Source organism: Lynx rufus, unplaced genomic scaffold (assembly GCF_022079265.1).
Source record: "Lynx rufus isolate CCGP_SWC_20201006 ecotype Redwood Valley unplaced genomic scaffold, mLynRuf1.p SCAF_3, whole genome shotgun sequence".
Lineage (NCBI taxonomy): Eukaryota > Metazoa > Chordata > Mammalia > Carnivora > Felidae > Lynx > Lynx rufus.
Genome location: NW_025814845.1, coordinates 91,316,000 through 91,335,072, shown reverse-complemented (window position 1 = coordinate 91,335,072; position 19,073 = coordinate 91,316,000). Strand labels below are relative to the sequence as shown.

The 19,073-nt window shown below is 38.8% G+C and overlaps 3 protein-coding genes across 6 annotated transcripts in view; 1 reads left to right on the top strand and 2 right to left on the bottom strand.

The window, feature by feature from the left end:
- The window catches only part of ALPK1 (alpha kinase 1), a 136,242-nt gene extending 134,394 nt beyond the window's left edge, over window positions 1–1,848 (bottom strand). Inside the window, exon 1 of the mRNA XM_047090629.1 lies at window positions 1,765–1,848. The gene's annotated coding sequence lies outside the window, so the exon portion shown is untranslated. The remainder of the gene's footprint in view (window positions 1–1,764) is intronic.
- Window positions 1,782–11,092, top strand: TIFA (TRAF interacting protein with forkhead associated domain). 4 transcript variants are annotated; one of them, XM_047090636.1, is made up of 2 exons: window positions 1,782–1,865; window positions 9,868–11,092. In XM_047090636.1, exon 2 carries the CDS (start codon window positions 9,892–9,894, stop codon window positions 10,447–10,449), a length of 558 nt encoding a protein of 185 aa, XP_046946592.1. In that variant the 5' UTR covers window positions 1,782–1,865; window positions 9,868–9,891; the 3' UTR covers window positions 10,450–11,092. The 4 variants fall into 4 exon arrangements, with proteins under 4 accessions (XP_046946592.1, XP_046946591.1, XP_046946590.1 ...); XM_047090635.1 differs by lacking the exon at window positions 1,782–1,865 and adding an exon at window positions 2,547–2,612; XM_047090634.1 differs by lacking the exon at window positions 1,782–1,865 and adding an exon at window positions 2,674–2,751.
- A 2,618-nt stretch (window positions 11,093–13,710) lies between these two features.
- AP1AR (adaptor related protein complex 1 associated regulatory protein) overlaps window positions 13,711–19,073 on the bottom strand; it is a 39,768-nt gene continuing 34,405 nt past the window's right edge. Inside the window, exons 7-10 of the mRNA XM_047091367.1 lie at window positions 18,820–18,878; window positions 18,091–18,164; window positions 16,972–17,100; window positions 13,711–15,598 (exon numbers count right to left, since the gene is read on the bottom strand). Of these exons, the coding sequence (XP_046947323.1) occupies window positions 15,333–15,598; window positions 16,972–17,100; window positions 18,091–18,164; window positions 18,820–18,878 (528 nt within the window). The 3' untranslated portion in view covers window positions 13,711–15,332. The remainder of the gene's footprint in view (window positions 15,599–16,971; window positions 17,101–18,090; window positions 18,165–18,819; window positions 18,879–19,073) is intronic.

Genomic DNA, 19,073 nt, shown 5'->3' with positions numbered 1-19,073 from the left:
TGGCCCTTCTTTAAAAAGCTGGGGTTTTTTTTTGGTGTGTAACCACAATGCATGCAAATGAGACAAAATCCAAACAGTATGAAAAAGTGCACAATAAAAAATATCTCCCCATGTGGACCTTCTGCCTTCTCTCTCCCAATTTCTTTTTCTCAGGTTAATCAGTATTATCAGTTCTATTTCTCGGATTTCTTTGCAGAAAGTTCATGCATTTACAGACAGGGTTTGTTTTTTTTTTCCCACAAACGGCAACATTTTTGTTTAGCACTTGGTTTTTCCATTAGTAATGTGTCTGGCAGATCTCTCCACATAAATCTAAGTGGCTCATTTTAATTGTAGTCACTTGACTCCAAGAATAGGGAGGAGGAAGAGAAGTCCACGCTAGCTTTCCTTTGTTCCAGTCCCAACTCTTTGGGTTTCTGCTTGTCTTCCATTCAGAGAATAATGAAAAAAGAGTTGAGTGAGGTATCTCAGGTAATTCGGAGTATTTTCAAAGGTTGGTAGAAAGCATCAGCCATGAGGTGGGGCACTCCCGAACTGAGTTACAACTGAGTTACCCCAAATCTGAGCATCTGAGCTTGGGAGTGGAGAGTTAGATGAGTGTGTATCCAAGGGGTTTAGAGTGCACCAGACAGAAGGTGCGTATCATATAACCCAATTCCCAGCAAGCAACACAAACGAGCAACACTTTCTTTTTTCTATAAGGGGTGATCGTATTACCATAAATTAGCTTCCTCTAGTTTTAAATGAAATACAATAGGCTCAGGTACATCTGCTTAATTAGGGGGTAGTGAAAGTATCTAAAACCTATTTTTAATATTCTATTCATGGAAAAATAGATTGTGGGCATTTTATGTTATTTTCACATTAAATGATTCATCAGTGATAATTCAAACAGTAAATCCCTCTTTTTTAAATATCAATAACATACCTGCCTACTGTTTTCCTCCATTTTGCCTTGATAAACAATTCCAGCCGGACTTTTGGGGTATCCATTTCTCTGAAGGGTTTCTCTCTCTCTCTCTTTTTTTGTTTATGTATTCTTGAGAGAGAGACAGAGCATGAGCAGGGGAGGGGCAGTGAGGGAGGGAGACACAGAATCTGAAGCAGGCTCCAGGCTCCCAAGCTGTCAGCATAGAGCCCAACGCGGGGCTTGAACCCACAAACTGTGAGATCATGACCTAAGCCGAAGTCAGGCGCCCAACCGACTGAGCCACCCAGGCGCCCCTGAATGGTTCCTCTTAATCTCTTCCTCAACTGGTAGCCTAGGAATACTTAAAAGGAACAGAAAAACGAAATAATATTCAGCATCATAAATTTTAGCAGTTGTTGCATTTTCTTTACTAGTGTTATTAATAACATCTACTACACTAGTCCTTTGCAGCTTACACAGAATTTTCAAATCGTGCTTAACTTTAAAGAGTGAATATCAGAAACTCTGATAAAATATTTTACTGTGTATGTTTATTGGTATAGTCAGATTGCATATCTTACCGTCCACGTGGTCTAATGTTCTTCACCTGAAAGAAGATACTCTGGCTATATCCACTTCAGAGAAGAAATAATAAATGTTGATGATTAACGAACAAAATTGCAGCCTTACAGGAATCTGCCACATTTGTAGTTGTACTTTTCCTTCCCTGTGTTTATGGTTCCTTATTATACGTAAGTGACTCGGAGACGTCAAAACTTAACCCCTCTCACAGAACTTTTATCAGATGGAGAAGCTCCAAGTATCAGCGTCATTTTATTGCCAGTGAAACTGACCTGCGAAGGAACAACTCTCCTGCAAGCCCAGGACAGAATCCAGAGGAGCGTCTTCCATCTGACACCTACCCGAGTTGGTGGGTAGATTCCCAAGCTCTGAAGTAAGTGGGCCAGTTTGACCTCCTCAGTCACTGCAAGCTTGGTCTTCCCCCCTTTCTTCTCAGTCTTTTACTCCTTATTTAGAGTCTCACTCCTACCCCGCTCTAGACACCTGTTGTCTTCAGGTTCTCTCCACTTTTTTCCCTTCCAAACCTTTTTCCCTGACGCAGGAAAAAACTATTATCTTATTCATCCAAGGCTATAAAGGACTCGTGGGAGGTTAAGTGTTTTTCCTTGCATCATGTACCAGCTTTTAGTCGTGGAACCCCAGAGCCTGGATGTTGAGTGAGGGATCCCTTTTGGTGGATCCCCGGGTGGGAGAGGAAGCTCCTGGACTGGTCTCGTGTAAGGTCAGGGCATCACAGGTAGCCGCAGGTTGATTATGGGCTCTGTGGCAGGTTCAAATCCTGTCTCTGCTCTTGCTCAACGTGACCCTTAACCACTGGCAGGGGCGCAGTTTATCCGTCTGTAAGGGGGTCCTAGTCTCCCGACTGTGAGGATTAAATGAGATAATACAAGCCGTTCACCTGTCTTGTTTAGTAAATTAGAGCAACTCTCCTCCTATCCCTACCCCGTCCGAGGCCAACTCTTGGAGAGAGTGGCCCTTTAATGGGGAAGTGATTCTTTTCCCCTTTTCAAAATCTAGCTCACTTAGTCACATCCTCTTTGGAGGGGCCAACGCGTTTCGGGAGGTGCGGTCCGCACCAGTGCACGGAGCCTCAAACCGGTCCTGGGAACTCCGAAAAGGGGTGAGGGGGCTTGCCTTCCGGTCTGGATGTAGCGTCAGCAGCCGCAGTCGTCCGGCGGAGACAGGAGGAGGCGGGCGCGGGCGGGGCCAAGGCTGGGAACCTGCTCCTGCTGTCGAGACTCCGTAAAGGCTTCGGGGAGGTGGGTAGCTGGCGCACTTCGCGGGGAGCGGGAGCAGAGGAGGCGCGCGCCCCTCCTCCCCCCCTCCCCCCGGCTCGGCCCCGCCTCCTCCCTCCCCGAGCAGCTGCGGCGAGGCGGGCTGGCGCCCTCTCCCAGTGTGGTTACGGGCAGTGGGCGGTGGGCGGTGACCGTCCCCCAACTCGAACCTCCGCGGGGTGGCCTCCGTTAGTCTTCGGCAGAGCCGGGAAAGCGAAGCCGCTCTGGGACGGTTTCCGACTCTCGGGCCCGAAGGTACTTGGCGGGCTGTAGCCTGGGGGTGAGGTGGGGACTGTGTCTTGTCTGTTTATCGCCCCAAGAGGGAGGCTTTGTCACGGAGTCTTTCGGGGTGCCCTGTCGAAAGTCACACCCGCTGCTCCCAGCTCAGCGTACGGGCACGCTCAATTAATTATATACAGCATGGTCCCAGCTTTATGACACAGGGATGTCTGTAAATGCGAGGAGGAATACTGAAAAGGAAATACTGGAGATGGGATTTTTTTTTTTAAATACACTTTTCTGTGCTTTGCAAGGTCCCCCCCCCCATCAGAAAACAAAAAAGAATTTATCAAGTGTAGCTCATAGAGAAATTATGCGTGAACCCCTCCCCTCTCGTTGGCGGAGACGTTTCTGCGGGGTCCCGGGCTCCCCGGGGCTCTGAGTTCTCTGCTGAGGGTTCTTCGGGACCTGCCTTACTTGCTTCAGTGGTTCATTAGGAAAACAGAGTAATCGGCTGTTTTCTGGGACTTTCCCTAGCTTTCAGGTTGAAAGGAGGAATTTCCCCAATCCTCCGGAAGCCAGAACCGACGCTGTACCTCGTAGCGGCTGTCCACAGCCACCAAATTTGGAGGTGGAGTCTGCAAATTTGATTGGGTACAGATTAGTGAGGCTGAGTGGGAGAAAGAAGACAAGGTGTCTGAAAAGAAAGTGTTTTTCCTTAAGGTTTTTCTCTTGCTCTTTTTGCTATTCACGACTCCTTTGCCAAACCTATTACTTTAGTAGAAATTGATTCTGCTGAACACTGTTCACAGATGTCTTCAAAGCCACACTGCGGGGATGATGACCCGTGAGGGAGGTTTGGCGGCAGGATTACTGTGCCTTTTGCTGTGCTTCAAGTTTCTCTTCCCTCCTTATTAATAAGCTCAGTGTTGGGTGTTGGTCAGGGAGAAAGCCTTTGATCAAAGGCTACTTGCAACAAGGCAGAGACATACTTTGTCTTGAGATTATTAATAATCCTATTGAGTTGAGGAGGGATGAAAGTAAAAATTTTAGAAGGATACCTTCCTTAACACATTGCCCAGAACAAACTCCATTATTTCAGTAAATCTTACTCTAAAAAACAAACTCTTAAAGCATGAGAATCCTCTTGGCATGCATGACCACCCAGGGTCACCAAACTTTCTGTTAAACTGTTTGGACACCTGGCTCCTCCTTTAAGCAAAAATATCTGTGTATCTTTTTGTTCTTAACAGTTGAGGTCCAAACAGCCTTTTGCAAGGTTGAGGGTCATATGTCTCTTTACTGGCTTTGCCCAGCTTTTGGAGGGGTAGTTGGTGTGGTGTGGTGGGGTGTATGTGTGTGTGAAAGAGAGAGAGAGAAGGGTAGAGGGGGTGGGAGTGTGAGCAGGGGTGGAGAGCATGTTTTTTGCACATAACACCTCTCCACATATCTGCCCTATTTCCTCTGAGAGGAGCAGAAGCCAACCTCAGTCTAACCTTTCTCTTGCCAGCTCTGAGTCCCCGTAAGTGTGTGCTTCCTGGTGCCTAGGAAAGGAGAGGTTTACTTTTCTTCTGACAATGGAGCTCCCATGCCTTCTGTATTATGCTTTCTGTGATAAAGTTCTTGATGGCAGGGCTCATTCTCATTTCTATTTATTCATTTATTGTAGTTCATTTGTGAATACAGATATTACTGTGTTTCAGACATCATCACAGTGTTTTACAAACTTTTTTTTTTTTTTAAGTAAGTTCTACACCCAACTTGGGGCTTGAACTCATGACCCTGAGATCAGGAATCAATACTCTACCAACTGAGCTAGCCAGGCAAACTCCTTTTTTTTTTTTTTTTTTTTTTTTTTTACAACTTTTTGATGTCAGATACCACAATTTACCACTGAATACTTAGGTAATCTCCACCTCCATTTAATTCCACAAAAATTTGATGGTTTGTAAATTTGTAAAGAAAATATTTGTTAAATGTTTGGTTAGATATTAAGTGCACATGGTATACAATTTCAAAGGCACAGAGTGTGCAATGAAGTCTTTTTTCCATCCCCAACCCATTTCCCTCCTCAAAGGTAACCACTGTTATACTATATAAGCTCATTGTTCTTCTGTCTTTGATAATTTATCTCAAGCAGATTTCAATGGCTAGCAGTGTAACTGGCATGTGAAGGGCATAAACAGTAAGTAGTAACCCTATTAACTGTCAGGGTTTGTAGTCACTTCTTACCTTCATTAGATAGGTGAATGCATGTCAGCCCAGGTGATATTAGAATTCAAGAACAAATGACTTAAAGAAGGTTTGATTTCTTGCTCATATTCTGTGTCCTTTTGGGCTCTATCTTTGGCCTTTGCCTCTGGAATGGAGGCTGAGCTGCTTTTGGGGACTGCTGATGTGGCAGAGGCAAAGAAGACTGGTGGAACCCCACAGTGCCTTTTAAAGCTTCTGCTTGGAAGTAAGCTTCTATGTTACTTCCATTCGTGTTTCATTACATGGCTGTCAGTGGAGTGGGAAGTCTCATCTTTCTAAAGGAGCAGAACCAGTAGGGATTGGCCTGATAGGGAGGAGCAACAAGTATTTGACATTAGACAGTCTATCTCAGTGTTTGTTGAAGGGTCACAATTGTGATCCCTGAGAATTGATCTACACCAAGACACTTGTAGCCACTGATTTGATAAACCAGAATGCCAATATTTTTTCCCTTGCAGTGAATAATAGATCTACCCTGAGTAATAGGAATAAGAGCTTGTATGAGGCAAACTTTTCTTGGTGGCAAATTTGTTCAAAAGAATGAATTCTAAGTTCACAGGTTATATAAAGAACACAAAACAGGGGCACCTGGGTGGCTCAGTCAGTTGAGCATCTGACTCTTGATTTCAGCTCAGGTCATGATCTCAGGGTCATGGGATCAAGCCCTGCATCAGGCTCCACACTGAGAGTGGAGCCTGCCTAAGATTTTCGCTCTCTCTGCCCCTCTCTCCAACTTGTTCATGCATACTCTCTAAAATACACACACACACACACACACACACACACACACACACACACACACACCAAAAGTTGGGTGTAATTTGGGTGTTACCAAAAGATTATATCAATGGTTTTGAATCCAGTTCTCCTTTTGGAACTGTTATTGTCCAAAGTCCGAGAATGAACTAGAATGAGGGCAATGTATCCTAGACAAGACTGAGATCATGGACAGATTCTTGCTTTTCCTTTTATCTTTTTTGCTTGTTAACAGCTAATTGTTTTCTTGTCAACAACTAATTGCATCATCTAATGATTTGTTATAATTATTCTTTTTAATGCTGTCTGCTTCTTGAATAATGAGAATTTATTATCATAATTAAAGTATCTTCAAATCACAGTGTAGGATCTGTTAACCAATTCTGCCCATTGTTGGTTAATTGTCGCTACACTGGTTTCATAGTAATTTTTACTATCTTTGACCCATGATTTTGAGGGTTCAGGTCACTTTTTCTGCTTATAGCTAGGCATCTCTTGTCTACTTGGGTAATACAATATGATGTAATAATGTCCAAAAACAATCTATTACAAAAAGTAAATTTAAAATTAAAGAGGGGTGCCTGGGTGGCTCAGTTGGTTAGGTGACTGACTTTGGCTCAGGTCATGATCTCGCAGTTTGTGAGTTCGAGCCTCACATCAGGCTCTATGCTGACAGCTTGGAGCCTGGAGCCTGCTTTGGATTCTGTGTCTCCCCCTCTCTCTGCCCCTCCCCTGCTCATGCTCTGTGTCTCTCTCTTTCAATAATAAATAAATGTTAAAAAAAATTAAAAAAATAATAAAATAAAGATATATTTCCAAATCAATAAAAAAGAAATTTTGCTTAGCTATATTGTTTGTTGAAAAATGGAATAGGGGCGCCTGGGTGGCGCAGTCGGTTAAGCATCCGACTTCAGCCAGGTCACGATCTCGCGGTCCGTGAGTTCGAGCCCCGCGTCAGGCTCTGGGCTGATGGCTCGGAGCCTGGAGCCTGTTTCCGATTCTGTGTCTCCCTCTCTCTCTCTGCCCCTCCCCCATTCATGCTCTGTCTCTCTCTGTCCTAAAAATAAATAATAATAAAAAAAAAAAGAAAAATGGAATAAATTGAGAGTTTTGATTTGTAGCATCATAACTTTGCAAAATAAGAGGAAAGATTTATTTTAAAAGTAAATAGCAGCAAGCATAGAAAGAAAAGGAAAGCATTTTTTTTAAATCAGCATAATTCTGATACCAACATTTAATATAGATGGCAAACAAAACTACACACCAGCTTCACTCAAGCTTATTGATTCCCAAACTCTAAACGGTTTTTAAGGAATGCAGGAAGTGCTCAGGATCACTCTCTCGGTATTTTTTTTTTTTTTAATTTTGAGAGAGAGAGGGCGTGCGAGCCAGTGCTGGGGAGGGGCAGAGAGAGAGGGAGACACAGAATCCAAAGCAGGCTCCAGGCTCTAAGCTGTCAGCACAGAGCCCGACACGGGGCTTGAACTCACAGACCACGAGATCATGACCTGAGCTGAATTCGGATGCTTAACTGACTGAGCCACCCAGGCACCCCTCTATTGGTATAATTTATCGCCACACTAGTTTAAAGGAATTCTGTGTAGCTGTTCAAATGTAAGATATATTTACATGTGTGGATATAGAAACAAATCACCCATTTGTATTATTAATTTAAGAATGTAAGGTTTAGAACTAGATACAGTATGTTCCTGTTTGTGTAAGAAAATGTTTTCTCTTATGTGTAGAAACATAGGTGTTTGTTACTGAGCATACACATAGTTAAGCTGCTTGTGTAAAGAACATTTCTGTAAGGATAAAAGCAACTTTTACAGTGGTTGGCTCTAGAAAAGGAAACAAAGGACTAAGGTGGAGGGAAGATACTCTCTTTAAAATATTCTTTTTTACTGTGTCAATTTTTTAATCATGTGCATGCAATCCTTTTAAAATAAATTAGGGTTAAAATGGCAGTTCTGTGTGAGAATAATCTCTCAAAGATTTTGGCAATTAGTTCTCCTATTCTGTTATGCTACTTTATTGTACTGATTATTAAAGGCAAATGTAGGTGGAGGGCACTGTGGGGCCAAGAGCTCTCGAGGGACACCCTTAACTCTTAATGGCAGTTATATTGTGGTTAATGTCAGTTTGTCCAGTCATTAGGAACCATTGACAGAAATAAATAATTCCAGGAGGAGTACAGACTATGATATTTAGAACTAACTTCTGGAGATTTTTTTAAAGTATGTAATGTCTAATTTTAAAATTATGAAATAAAATAAACTTTTAAAGGATTCACTGTTTTTTTAATGTTTATTCTTGAAAGAGAGAGAGAGAGAGAGAGAAAGCATGAGCGGGGGAGGGGCAGAGAGAGAGGGAGACACAGAATCTGAAGCCGACTCCAGGCTCTGAGCTATCAGCACAGAGCCTGACACGAGGCTTGAACTCACAAGTTGTGAGATCGTGACCTGAGCCAAAGTCAGAGGTTTAACTCACTGAGCCACCCAGGTGCCCCTGAGTATAGTTGACCTACAACATTACATTAGTTTCAGGTGTACAACATGGTGATTCAGCTTCTCTGTACTTAATGCTTACCACATAGCTACCATCTGTCACAATACTATTACAGTATCATTGACTATATTCTCTATGCTGTGCCTTTTATCCCTGTGACTTACTCATTTTGTAACTGGAAGCCTATATCTCCCTCTCCCCTTCATTCATTTTGCCCATCCCCCTACTTTCTTTCCTCTGGAAACCATCAGTTTGTTCTCTGTATTTGCAGGTCTTATTCTACTTTTTGTTTGTTCATTCATTGGTTTTTAGATTCACATATGAGTGTAATCATATGGCATTTGTCTTTCTCAGTCTGACTTATTTAATTTAGTATAATACCTTTTGGGTTCATTCTAGTTGTCACAGATGGCATGATCTCATCCATTTTTATGGCTGCATAATATTCTTCTGTGTGTGTGTGTGTGTGTGTGTGTGTGTGTATGTATACCACATCTTCTTTACCCATTCATCTATTGATGGATACTTAGATTGCTTCCATATCTTTGCTAAGCATTTATTATATTTAACCCTTTTCCTACTAGAAATCTAAGTGACGATGTTAAGGGATAAATGTTGGAATTATTTGTTCATAACTTTTAAATTTCTTTAATCAGGTTTTACAATTCATAATACATCTAATTATAATTTCGTTAATAAACTGTAGGTTTTATGTGTATATTCTCCGAAGGCATTTAAAGCAAAGGGATTATTTATTCCCGATTTTAATGTACAGCTGTCATATTTTCTCTGAGCCCAAGTCATTCTATTTAAATGAGAAAGGAACTGAAGTTTCTTTTTGCTCCTGCCAAATCACTTTATTATCAGCAGGCATTCCTTGTTATTGTCTAGACTATATGTATGGTCTTGTTGTCAAACTAGAAATGAAAAATAGGGATAGAAAAAGTAATACACCAGATCTCATGGGGCTTGGTGAAAATTTTCACATTTGTGCTAGATAATTGAAAGTATTCTATGTATTCATCTTCTTTTTTTTTTTTTGGTTTATTTATTTATTTTGAGAGAGAGAGAGAGATAGTGCACAGAAGGGGCAGAGAGAGAGGAAGAGAGAGAGAGAATCCCAAGCAGTTTCTGAACCATCAGTGTGGAGCCTGATGTGGGCTCGAACTCACGTGCCTTGAGATAGAGACCTGAGCCAAAGTCAGACGCTTAACTGACTAAGCCACCCAGGTGCCCCTGTATTGTCTTCTTAATTTAAAGTCTAAATAAATGACCTATCAGAAGATTTTCATCAAAATATTAGAATTAAAGATATCAATGCCTGAAGTATAGGAGTCAACTAACATGCTGTTTTGATTGTTGCAGGCAGGTCAGATTTTGAGACACATCATGTCCAATTTTGAAGATGCTGACACGGAAGAGACAATAACTTGTCTCCAGATAACTGTTTACCATCCTGTCCAGCTGCAAAGTGGAATATTCCAATCCATAAGGTTTTATAACCGAGAAAAACTTCCCTCCAGTGAAGTGGTGAAATTTGGCCGAAATTCCAATATCTGTCATTATACCTTTCAGGACAAACAAGTTTCCCGGGTTCAGTTTTCTCTGCAGCTGTTTAAAAAGTTTGATAGTTCGGTTCTCTCTTTTGAAATAAAAAATATGAGTAAGAAGACCAGTCTGCTTGTGGACAACAAGGAGCTGTGCTACTTAAATAAAATAGACCTGCCTGACAAGTGCATGGTCAGATTTGGTGACTATCAACTCCTGATAGAGAAGGAAGATGGAGAGTCATTAGAATTTTTTGAGACTCAATTTATTTTGTCTCCAACATCACTCTTGCAAGAAAACAACTGGCCACTACAGAAGCCCATACCTGAGGATGGCTGTTACTCATCCTATTCTACCCAAAACACTTTTCCTACAGAAATGGATGAAAATGAATTGTGAACACAGAGGGCTAAGAGGAGAATCGTGAAGGATGAAGAAATCTGTAGACATTTTATAGATATTTCACAGTTTATTAGTATATTACTGTTATCTGTTATTAAATTTGGGATCTCTTATCATTTTGAAGTCTGTAAATTATATTAGTCATTGATTTAGTCGTCTGTTGCATTCCTAGATGTGTGAAGAATTCTTAAGTGTATTTAAGTGTACCTCTGTGAGCATTAATGAACAAAAAGCATCCTTGGTGATGAAGGAATAGTATTCTCAAAATAGTTATATTATTTTCTTTTTATGCTTGATTTTAGCCCTATGTTTTGCAAGGAACCACCTTTTAGTTTGGTCATATTATTTCACAAGCAGCTCTTTTCAATGTCAAGGCCATGGTTGAGTTGCTCCTGGTGGTGTAGCCTGTTGGTACTTGCAGTGCTAGAGTACTGCAACACAGCATGATGTGTTTTGGAGCAGTGTCTATGTGTCATTGTGGTTTTATTATAGGAAGCCTTATTTGAGCAATAATACCTTTTCTATGATTTCCTTTTTGTAGAATTGTGGTGTTTATTTCCAAAAGTAGTTCTCCGTATCTATATTCAGTATCTAAAACCAATATTTTAGACATTTTAATAAACCATTGCTACGTTTAGAATTTTTTTGTTTTCTTACTAAATATTACATTGATTTTTATGTACTACACACTTAAAAAAAATTTTTTTTTAACATTTATTCATTATTGAGAGAGAGAGACTGAGCATGAGCCGGGGAGGGGCAGGGAGAGAGGGAGACACAGAATCTGAAGCAGGCTCCAGGCTCTGAGCTGTCAGCACAGAGCCCGAAGTGGGGCTCGAACTCACAAACTGCGAGATCATGACCTGAGCCAAAGTCGGACGCTCAACCGACTGAGCCACCCAGGCGCCTCTACTACACACTTTTAAATTGCATGAATTCAAAATTTTAACAGCATCCATGCACATAATAAAGTTGAAGTTTAGGGGCACCTAACCGATTCCTCGGTTAAGCATCTGATCTTAATTTCAAGGTCAAGATTATCACGGCCACGAGGTTGAGCCCCGTGTCGGGCTCTGCACTGAGTGTGGAGCCTGTTTAAAATTCTCTCACCCTCTGCCCCTCCTCCATTCACTTTTTCTCTCTCTCTCCAAAAAACAAGGTCTAAGTTTAATTCTAAACATTTTTTTGAAACGTTTGAAATTTTTTTGAAATTCTTTCTGAAGACAGAACTGTTCTTAGACTGCTTGCTGTAAGGGAGGGGTGCTGTAGGCCTCAGGCAGAGGAGGCTGTGGCTGGGGATTAAGTCACCACCATCTGCCCCTCAGTGCCTATTGGCTCCAATTCTCGTCTTCCTCACTTCACATGGTGGCACATGGCCTGTGACACCACATTCTTTGGTTTCCTGTATTCTTGTGTTTGCTTCTGATGGCTGTTTTTCTACCCCTGTTCTCTAAATATCAGTAGTTGGACTTCTCTGCCTATATGCTTCCCCAGGGTGATCTTACCTAGTGTAATGACTTCAAATACCATTTACCTACTAATGACTCCTAAACTTGTACCTTGACCTCTTCTTCTCTGAGCTGCAGACATATATCCCATCTCCTTCTTGAGACCTTCATTCAGATTTCTCATAAACATCTCAAATTTAATTTTGCAAAACAGAACTCTTAATTTCCTCCACCTTCCTAAATCTGTTCCTGCCACTGCATTCATTAAGTTAGAAACCAAAAAACTATTGACAAGCATAGTTGCCACTCTTAGGTTGGCTGTCACACTTCCATAGATTTAGCCAGCAGGGAGACAATGAGCTCAAATAGACTTAGTCTATTACTTACACAGATAGCAAAAGGAAGATCAGCATGGAGTCAGTGTCCCACATCCCTGGTCCCTACGGATGTCCGTAGGACACTGGACCCCAGAGGCTAAATGACACATAAATGGAGGGTAGCTCTGTTGTTGAAAAAGCTGTCTCTAATGAACTCCAGCCAAAGAGTTTTATTAGCCTACATCTGTAGTGAATGGGGGTGAGGTGGAAATCCCATGCTTCACTAGAACCAAGGAGTTGGGTGAGAAATTGCCTCATCGCGGCCTTCTGCAAGACAGGGAAGCAGATGATAAATGGCTTTGTCACAGCTCCTCTAAGACTGCCTATCTTGCCATGTTCCAGGAAGGATCATAGGGCTTTGTCAAGACAGGCTGGACTGGGGTTGAGTGTTGCTAGGTAGATACGCAGTGAGCAAGGTCACCAGGTCACCGTGCTGGAAGCATTATCCTACAGTTATCTTGGATTCCACTCCTTTTTGGCCCCCATATCTAGCCCATTAGAAAATCTTGTTAATTCTTCCTCTAAAGTTTATCAGCTCTGCATTGGTATCATCATTATCAACCCAAGTCACACCATGTCCCATTGCAAGTATCACGCGTACACTCTTGCCTTCTTATAACCCATTCTCTACACAGCAGCTAGAGGAATTTTTCAAAAATGCAACTCTGATCACTCTACACTCTAGCTTACAAAAAGTCAGTGGCTTTATACATCAAATAAAATGAATTCTTAACCATAGTCTATAAGGCCTTACATGATCTGGCCCTAAATACCCCTCAGATATCATCTCGTATTACTCTACCTCACAATGCTTCAGTCCCAGTGGTCTTTTCATTCTCAGAACATACCAAACATTCTCCTTCACCTCAGGAACTTTATATTTGCTGTTCCTTTTGCTTATAACCTGTGTCACCAGGCTTTTTACATGGGCTGGTTCCTGCTCAGCAATTAGGTCTCAGCTCAAATGTCCTCTCCTTAGAGAAGGCTCGCTTGACCTACCAAAAGTAATCCGCTCGTCTCCAGCTATCCTGCATCCTCTCGTCTTGTATGTTTCCTAATTGTGATCTGTGGTTTTCTTGTTTAGATGTTTACTTGTTACTGTCTTGTCTCTCTCATCAGAATGTAGGCAAAAGAGCTTGGACATTTTATGTCTTTTTACCACGATATCCCAAATACCCTATCAGACACAGATTCTCTAATATCTGCTGAATAAATAAATGCTATTTCTAGTGTTTTTTATAAATATATAAAACAAGAAAATTTATATCCTCTTCTTAGCAGTTAAAACAAACATTTTAAAATTTAGTTCCACCCTGCTTTCCTAATTCACTCCTTTTTGTCTTCACAGCAGATTTAGTAAAATAATTATGCCCTAGGAGTCGGAATTATTGCATTTTTATAGAGTAAAACTAGTAATAATCAAATAATTTATTATTTTTAAATGTAAAAATGTGTTTATTCACAATCCTTGAGAGGTTACCATTCCTTCAAAAAATTTTTTATGAACAAAATGCCAAGAAAAATTACAATAGTAGCTTATGCCAAACCAAAAATATACATCTGATGTATACAAACTTTAAAAAGCGTAACACAGGCAATGTGAATATAGATTACTTTTAAAATATTTCCAGTGACAAAGCTACAACTTAAATTATGTTCAGACAATCATAAATAACAGCATTACCTAATATATTTACATATTTAAAGTATCATATTTATTTCTATGAGATTAAAAAAGATGAAACTATAGATGTCATTGCCTAGCAGTTCAAATATTGAAAGGGCCACATGATTTTGTTTTAAGTACAGCGAGAACTTTAAGTTACTATTTATATCTGGACCTTCCTATATTTTTGAGAACATGCACTGTCATTGCTGCAAGGAAAAAAAAAAAAAAACACACCAAGGAAAAATCAGAAAACAGTCTGTTTACTAAAATCATACTCAATCCTCAGCAAAATTAAGACAAGCAATTAGGGAGTGCTTATATCCTTGGCCTTTCAAGTTGATACATAAACTTTGGGGAAAAGAAGAGCTCAATGCATAAAACAAAATGCGTTTTATATGCTGATATGTTAGTTCCATCCCATTAAAGCACCTTGTATTACAAGGCAAAGGAAAGCTTAATAAAATCAATGGATCCTTTCACACCAGAAAGGATTTTACTTTGAAATACCCGTATTGCCTTTTTAGGTTTTCCTTTCTTAATAAATCATGCACAGAGAATATGTCCTGTGTAAAATCTTTCTAAGACCATTCATTGGAAATATAGAATTTTTAAAAAATGACACTTAGAAATTTAATATATCAATTAACTTAAAGTCAATATTCATTTATACTGGCAGCATGTAAAAGGAAGAGAAAAACCTAAATATATATTTTTTCTTCAATATTATTTTTGATTACCAGCTTCAAGTGTCCAAACTCTGAGAGTTTATTGTAACATATTATCCTTTGTTCAGACTGAATCAACATTATTATACTAGGATATGCAGTAAGTGTAGAAAGAAACGGATACTTCAGCATTTCCTTAGGGTCATCTACTCAATTGTGCTTACTATTAGATAATAAAATTTAAGTAAGTCATAGGAGTAAATAATGCTGGAAATGGGAACACTATTATATATCTGATCTGGCAGTCCCTCCTCATGCTCCCTTCACATCTGCTGAGAATTAACACAAAATGCCCTAATATTTTCACAGAGACCTACTGAAATAGGTTTGAGAAGCATTCAAAGTAAAATTAATGAAACTATTTTTAAAAGTGAAAATCTACAAATAGTAAACAGGAATGCTATAAAGATGAGTTAAAATAAATCTAATAACATGACAGAACCATTAAATTGTTTTTGAAAAGCAGAAGGCAGATGATGAAATTGCACTTAATTCTGAAGCAACTCAGATATAGCCTATCATTTCTATTCCTTTCTAATAAGCATTTACAACATGGTTTCTTATCTCCCTCTTACAAAACGGCTCAGCACAACCATGTATACATTCTAGTTGGTTTTTAAAATTTGGTCACAACTGATAAACCGGGTCACACGATTTTACCCTATCGTTTCTGTTGATCTGCATCAGATTGCTTTATGCCAGCATCAGACAGTTCTAATACAGGATTTACAAATCCAGAATACTCAGAATTGCCATTGCCGTCCATTTCGGCACTAACAAAATCATTCTCCCACTCCAGCCCGTTGGAATCCTCAGAGGCTGATGTAGGGTTACTTCCAGTCTTCTTGCTGCTGTACTTAAGTGCTGCTCGGAGAATGTCTTCCTCTGTTTTGGAACGCTCTCTCATCGGAAGCATGCGATTCATTCCTATTATTTGGAGAGTTGTTACAAATCTCAGTGAAAATTTAAGAAGCTGTGTCAAAAGACTTACCAGTTAGTAATACAGTTTTTATTTAACAATCAGACTTGGTTTGTTAATTAACTTCAAGAGTCAGTCCTATGGAGGCCTTGTTAAGGAAAGGTTTCTAGTTGGCTCTCTCTCCTACCTGGTCTAGTTTAGTAACTAACTGTGTTAATGACTAGAATAATAACCTCAAAAGTCATATTATCTACAAATCTGATTAGCATACAGTATGGATGACAGACTCTGGAATTGAAAGACCTCACAGGCTTTAAATCAAACTTAAAAAGATGCTACAATAAAAATAAAGTCTGCTGCTTGGGACCCAGATACAAAATAACAGAAGTACAGGACTGTGGAAAGTGTTTAGCTGAGAAGACGACTTAATTAAGTAAGTTAATGCAATCTTTGGTAAAGTTATTCAAGTCCCTTGTATCTTTGTTTGTTTCTTGATAAAAGAAATGGCTTGACTAGAGGACTAAGGTCCATTGCATCTCAAAATTCTATAAAATACTTAATGCTTACTATTCTTCTAAAGTCCTACATTCTATAATTGGTTCTTCCTTTTTGTGGATTACCTAGTTCCTAAAATGAAAATGAAAATGAAAACTTGAGCCTTATTCAGTGAAATAGCCTTTAAAAACCTCCCATGTTTTAGCTACAATTTTGAGTACTTACTATGTGCTATACTCTGTAGTGGGTATTTTATATACATTTTATTTCATCCTCACAACATTCATATGTTCATTTGTTCAAATATTTATGGACTGCTCATTGTGTGCCTCATTTCATTTCATTTCATTTCATTTATTTATTTTGTGCCAGGCATTTTAGACACTGTGTATACAATGGTGAATAGTCATCCTTTAAAGTAGGTTTATTATTCCCTTTTTATGATGAACAAACTGAAGCTCTAAAGAGATTAAGAAATCTCCTGAAAGTACTAGAGCTAGGAAAACATACCCGCTAAAATTCAAACCCATGTCCGTGTTACTTACAGCTTTTGAACTACACAAAAAAACCCCTACCATTTATAATGAACCAAAAGATAATAAAATTTTGGCTTTACGTAGACCACAAGGGGGCAGTAATTCTTCTTATTAAGTACTATAGGTTCATTAACATTTATTTTCTAAAGCGCAAGAAACACTAAGAATTAAGTAACTTTCTAAACCATTTATCAACAGATGATAATCACTAATATAGTAAGAGACTAAGAAATTTTTATACTGATTTTTCATGGTCTTGCACTCATTTCAGTTTAAAGTAAAATACCAAGTAGATTTCTATAAATTAACACAGATTAAAATTTTCAGGTATAATTGTGAATATAAAATACCTTCTTCATCTTCCCACTCTAGATCTAGGGAAGTGCTGTCATCATTTCCACTGGTGGATTTAGTTTTGGTCATTAAATCACAACTGCTTTCTGTATTTGGTGTCAAAACTGTGGCATCTGATGAGAGTCCTAGAATATACATTAAATATAATGTGGTCATTTATATTCTTTTATCACAACCATTTATTTTGTAATATTACCTTTCTCCAAGTATTATTACTTTTAACATCATAAGAAACAATTATTGAAATCATCACATTGGTTAAGTTTCTATTGGGAACAATATAAGGCTTTTCCCCTTTCTTTTTATTTATTTTTTTACCATGTAGCGTGATAAACATGCAAATTTAAATGAATTATATAGGGGCGCCTGGGTGGCTCAGTCGGTTGAGCGGCGGACTTCAGCTCAGGTCATGATCTCGCGGTCCGTGAGTTCGAGCCCTACGTCAGGCTCTGTGCTGACAGCTCAGAGCCTGGAGCCTGTTTCAGATTCTGTGTCTCCTTCTCTCTGACCCTCCCCCGTTCATGCTCTGTCTCTCTCTGTCTCAAAAATAAATAAACGTTAAATAAATAAACGAATTATATAAACTTTTCCAATACAATAAACTCTAGGCAATATTTTTAATAGCCAATTATAAAGAGGGACAAAAAAATAAATGAACAAATAAAAATGAAAAATGTTTTCAAGAGGAACTGCTTTTGGGGTTCCAACTTTTGAAACTTAGAGAAAAACATTTTAATCTTAATCTTTTTAATGTTTAAAACATTTAGTCTTTAATCAATTTGTAATAACTAAAATGAGTATACTTTTGTAACTACTTCTTCCCATCTTCCCTTCTTCTGGGAGATGGAGAGGTAGGACCAGAGTAGAAATAGAAAAACATGTGCTTGACTCTCCATCCAGATCTACAGTAATACCCTGAGATTTTTCTTTGCTCCAATTCCCTTTTGAAAAGGAAAGATACAATTGTATAATACAGAACTAGTTAATTGATATATCTGGGAAATACAATTTTAAAGGGCAGGAAGTTCTTCTATAGAATGAGAGTCAGGATCTCCATTTATCTGTTGTGGCATTAAGTAAAATTAAAATGTATGCATATATTTTAAAAGACTTACTACTACTTCGAAAAACTTCATACTGTGACTTTACATTTCTTAAACAAGATTCAAAGTCATCTTCTGGTCCTGAACTGTAATAAAAGTAAAAGAATTTTTTAATATATTCATAGTAGATGCAACAAAATGCATGCTTATGCTAATGATGGCATTTTAGTTTGAAGGTCTATCCCACACAAATTTATAATTACTATACAATTAGAATTACCTAATGAAAATAGGTCCTAATTTTCTTAATGCTAGCAATAAATTGAAAATAATAAGATTTTGGTTAATCTTGAAGTCAAAGTTTAGTCATAAGCCCATTTTTATAATTTATAATAATGAAGCACAAACAAGGTTCTTTGAATGAGTGGAAAATACAACTTTGGAATGTGTGTTCTAAAAAACAATCATACATAAACTTTGTTATAAGAAAAAGAGGGGTGCTATGGAAAACACAAACTAGCAAGGCATAAGCAATTTATCCAAAGGCATTTGGTCTGTTACTGCATTATTTTCTATATGGAAGATATGACCACTCTTAAAAACACAATGAAATTAATTTAAATAAATGAGCACTTTCCAATGTAAAGAAACAAATGTTCTCAGTCTTTTTACAAAGTAGTGTCTCTATTTTTTAGGGAACACATAAACATAGTATGTATACAAACATCCAGAGCTGAACTGTGTTCTCTTTGGAAATAACATTTTCTACTACAAAGGGAAGCATTATGTTTCACTGTTTACCTTTGATATTCTCCATTGTTCGAAGGATGGTATCGCTGCACAACTCTCTGCCTTTCTTGCTTTGGAAACATAATGCAATACAAAATCACTCTGTTGTAAAGTTATATTTAAAAAAAATCTTTCATGTAACACCAAAAGGTAATTTTTTCCTAGTTCCTAAAAAAAAAAAACAAACTTAAAATGTTATTCCATTGAAGTTTTTTTTTTTAAAAATGTATCACTGTTCATTTCTATATCCTCTTATTTATGGATAG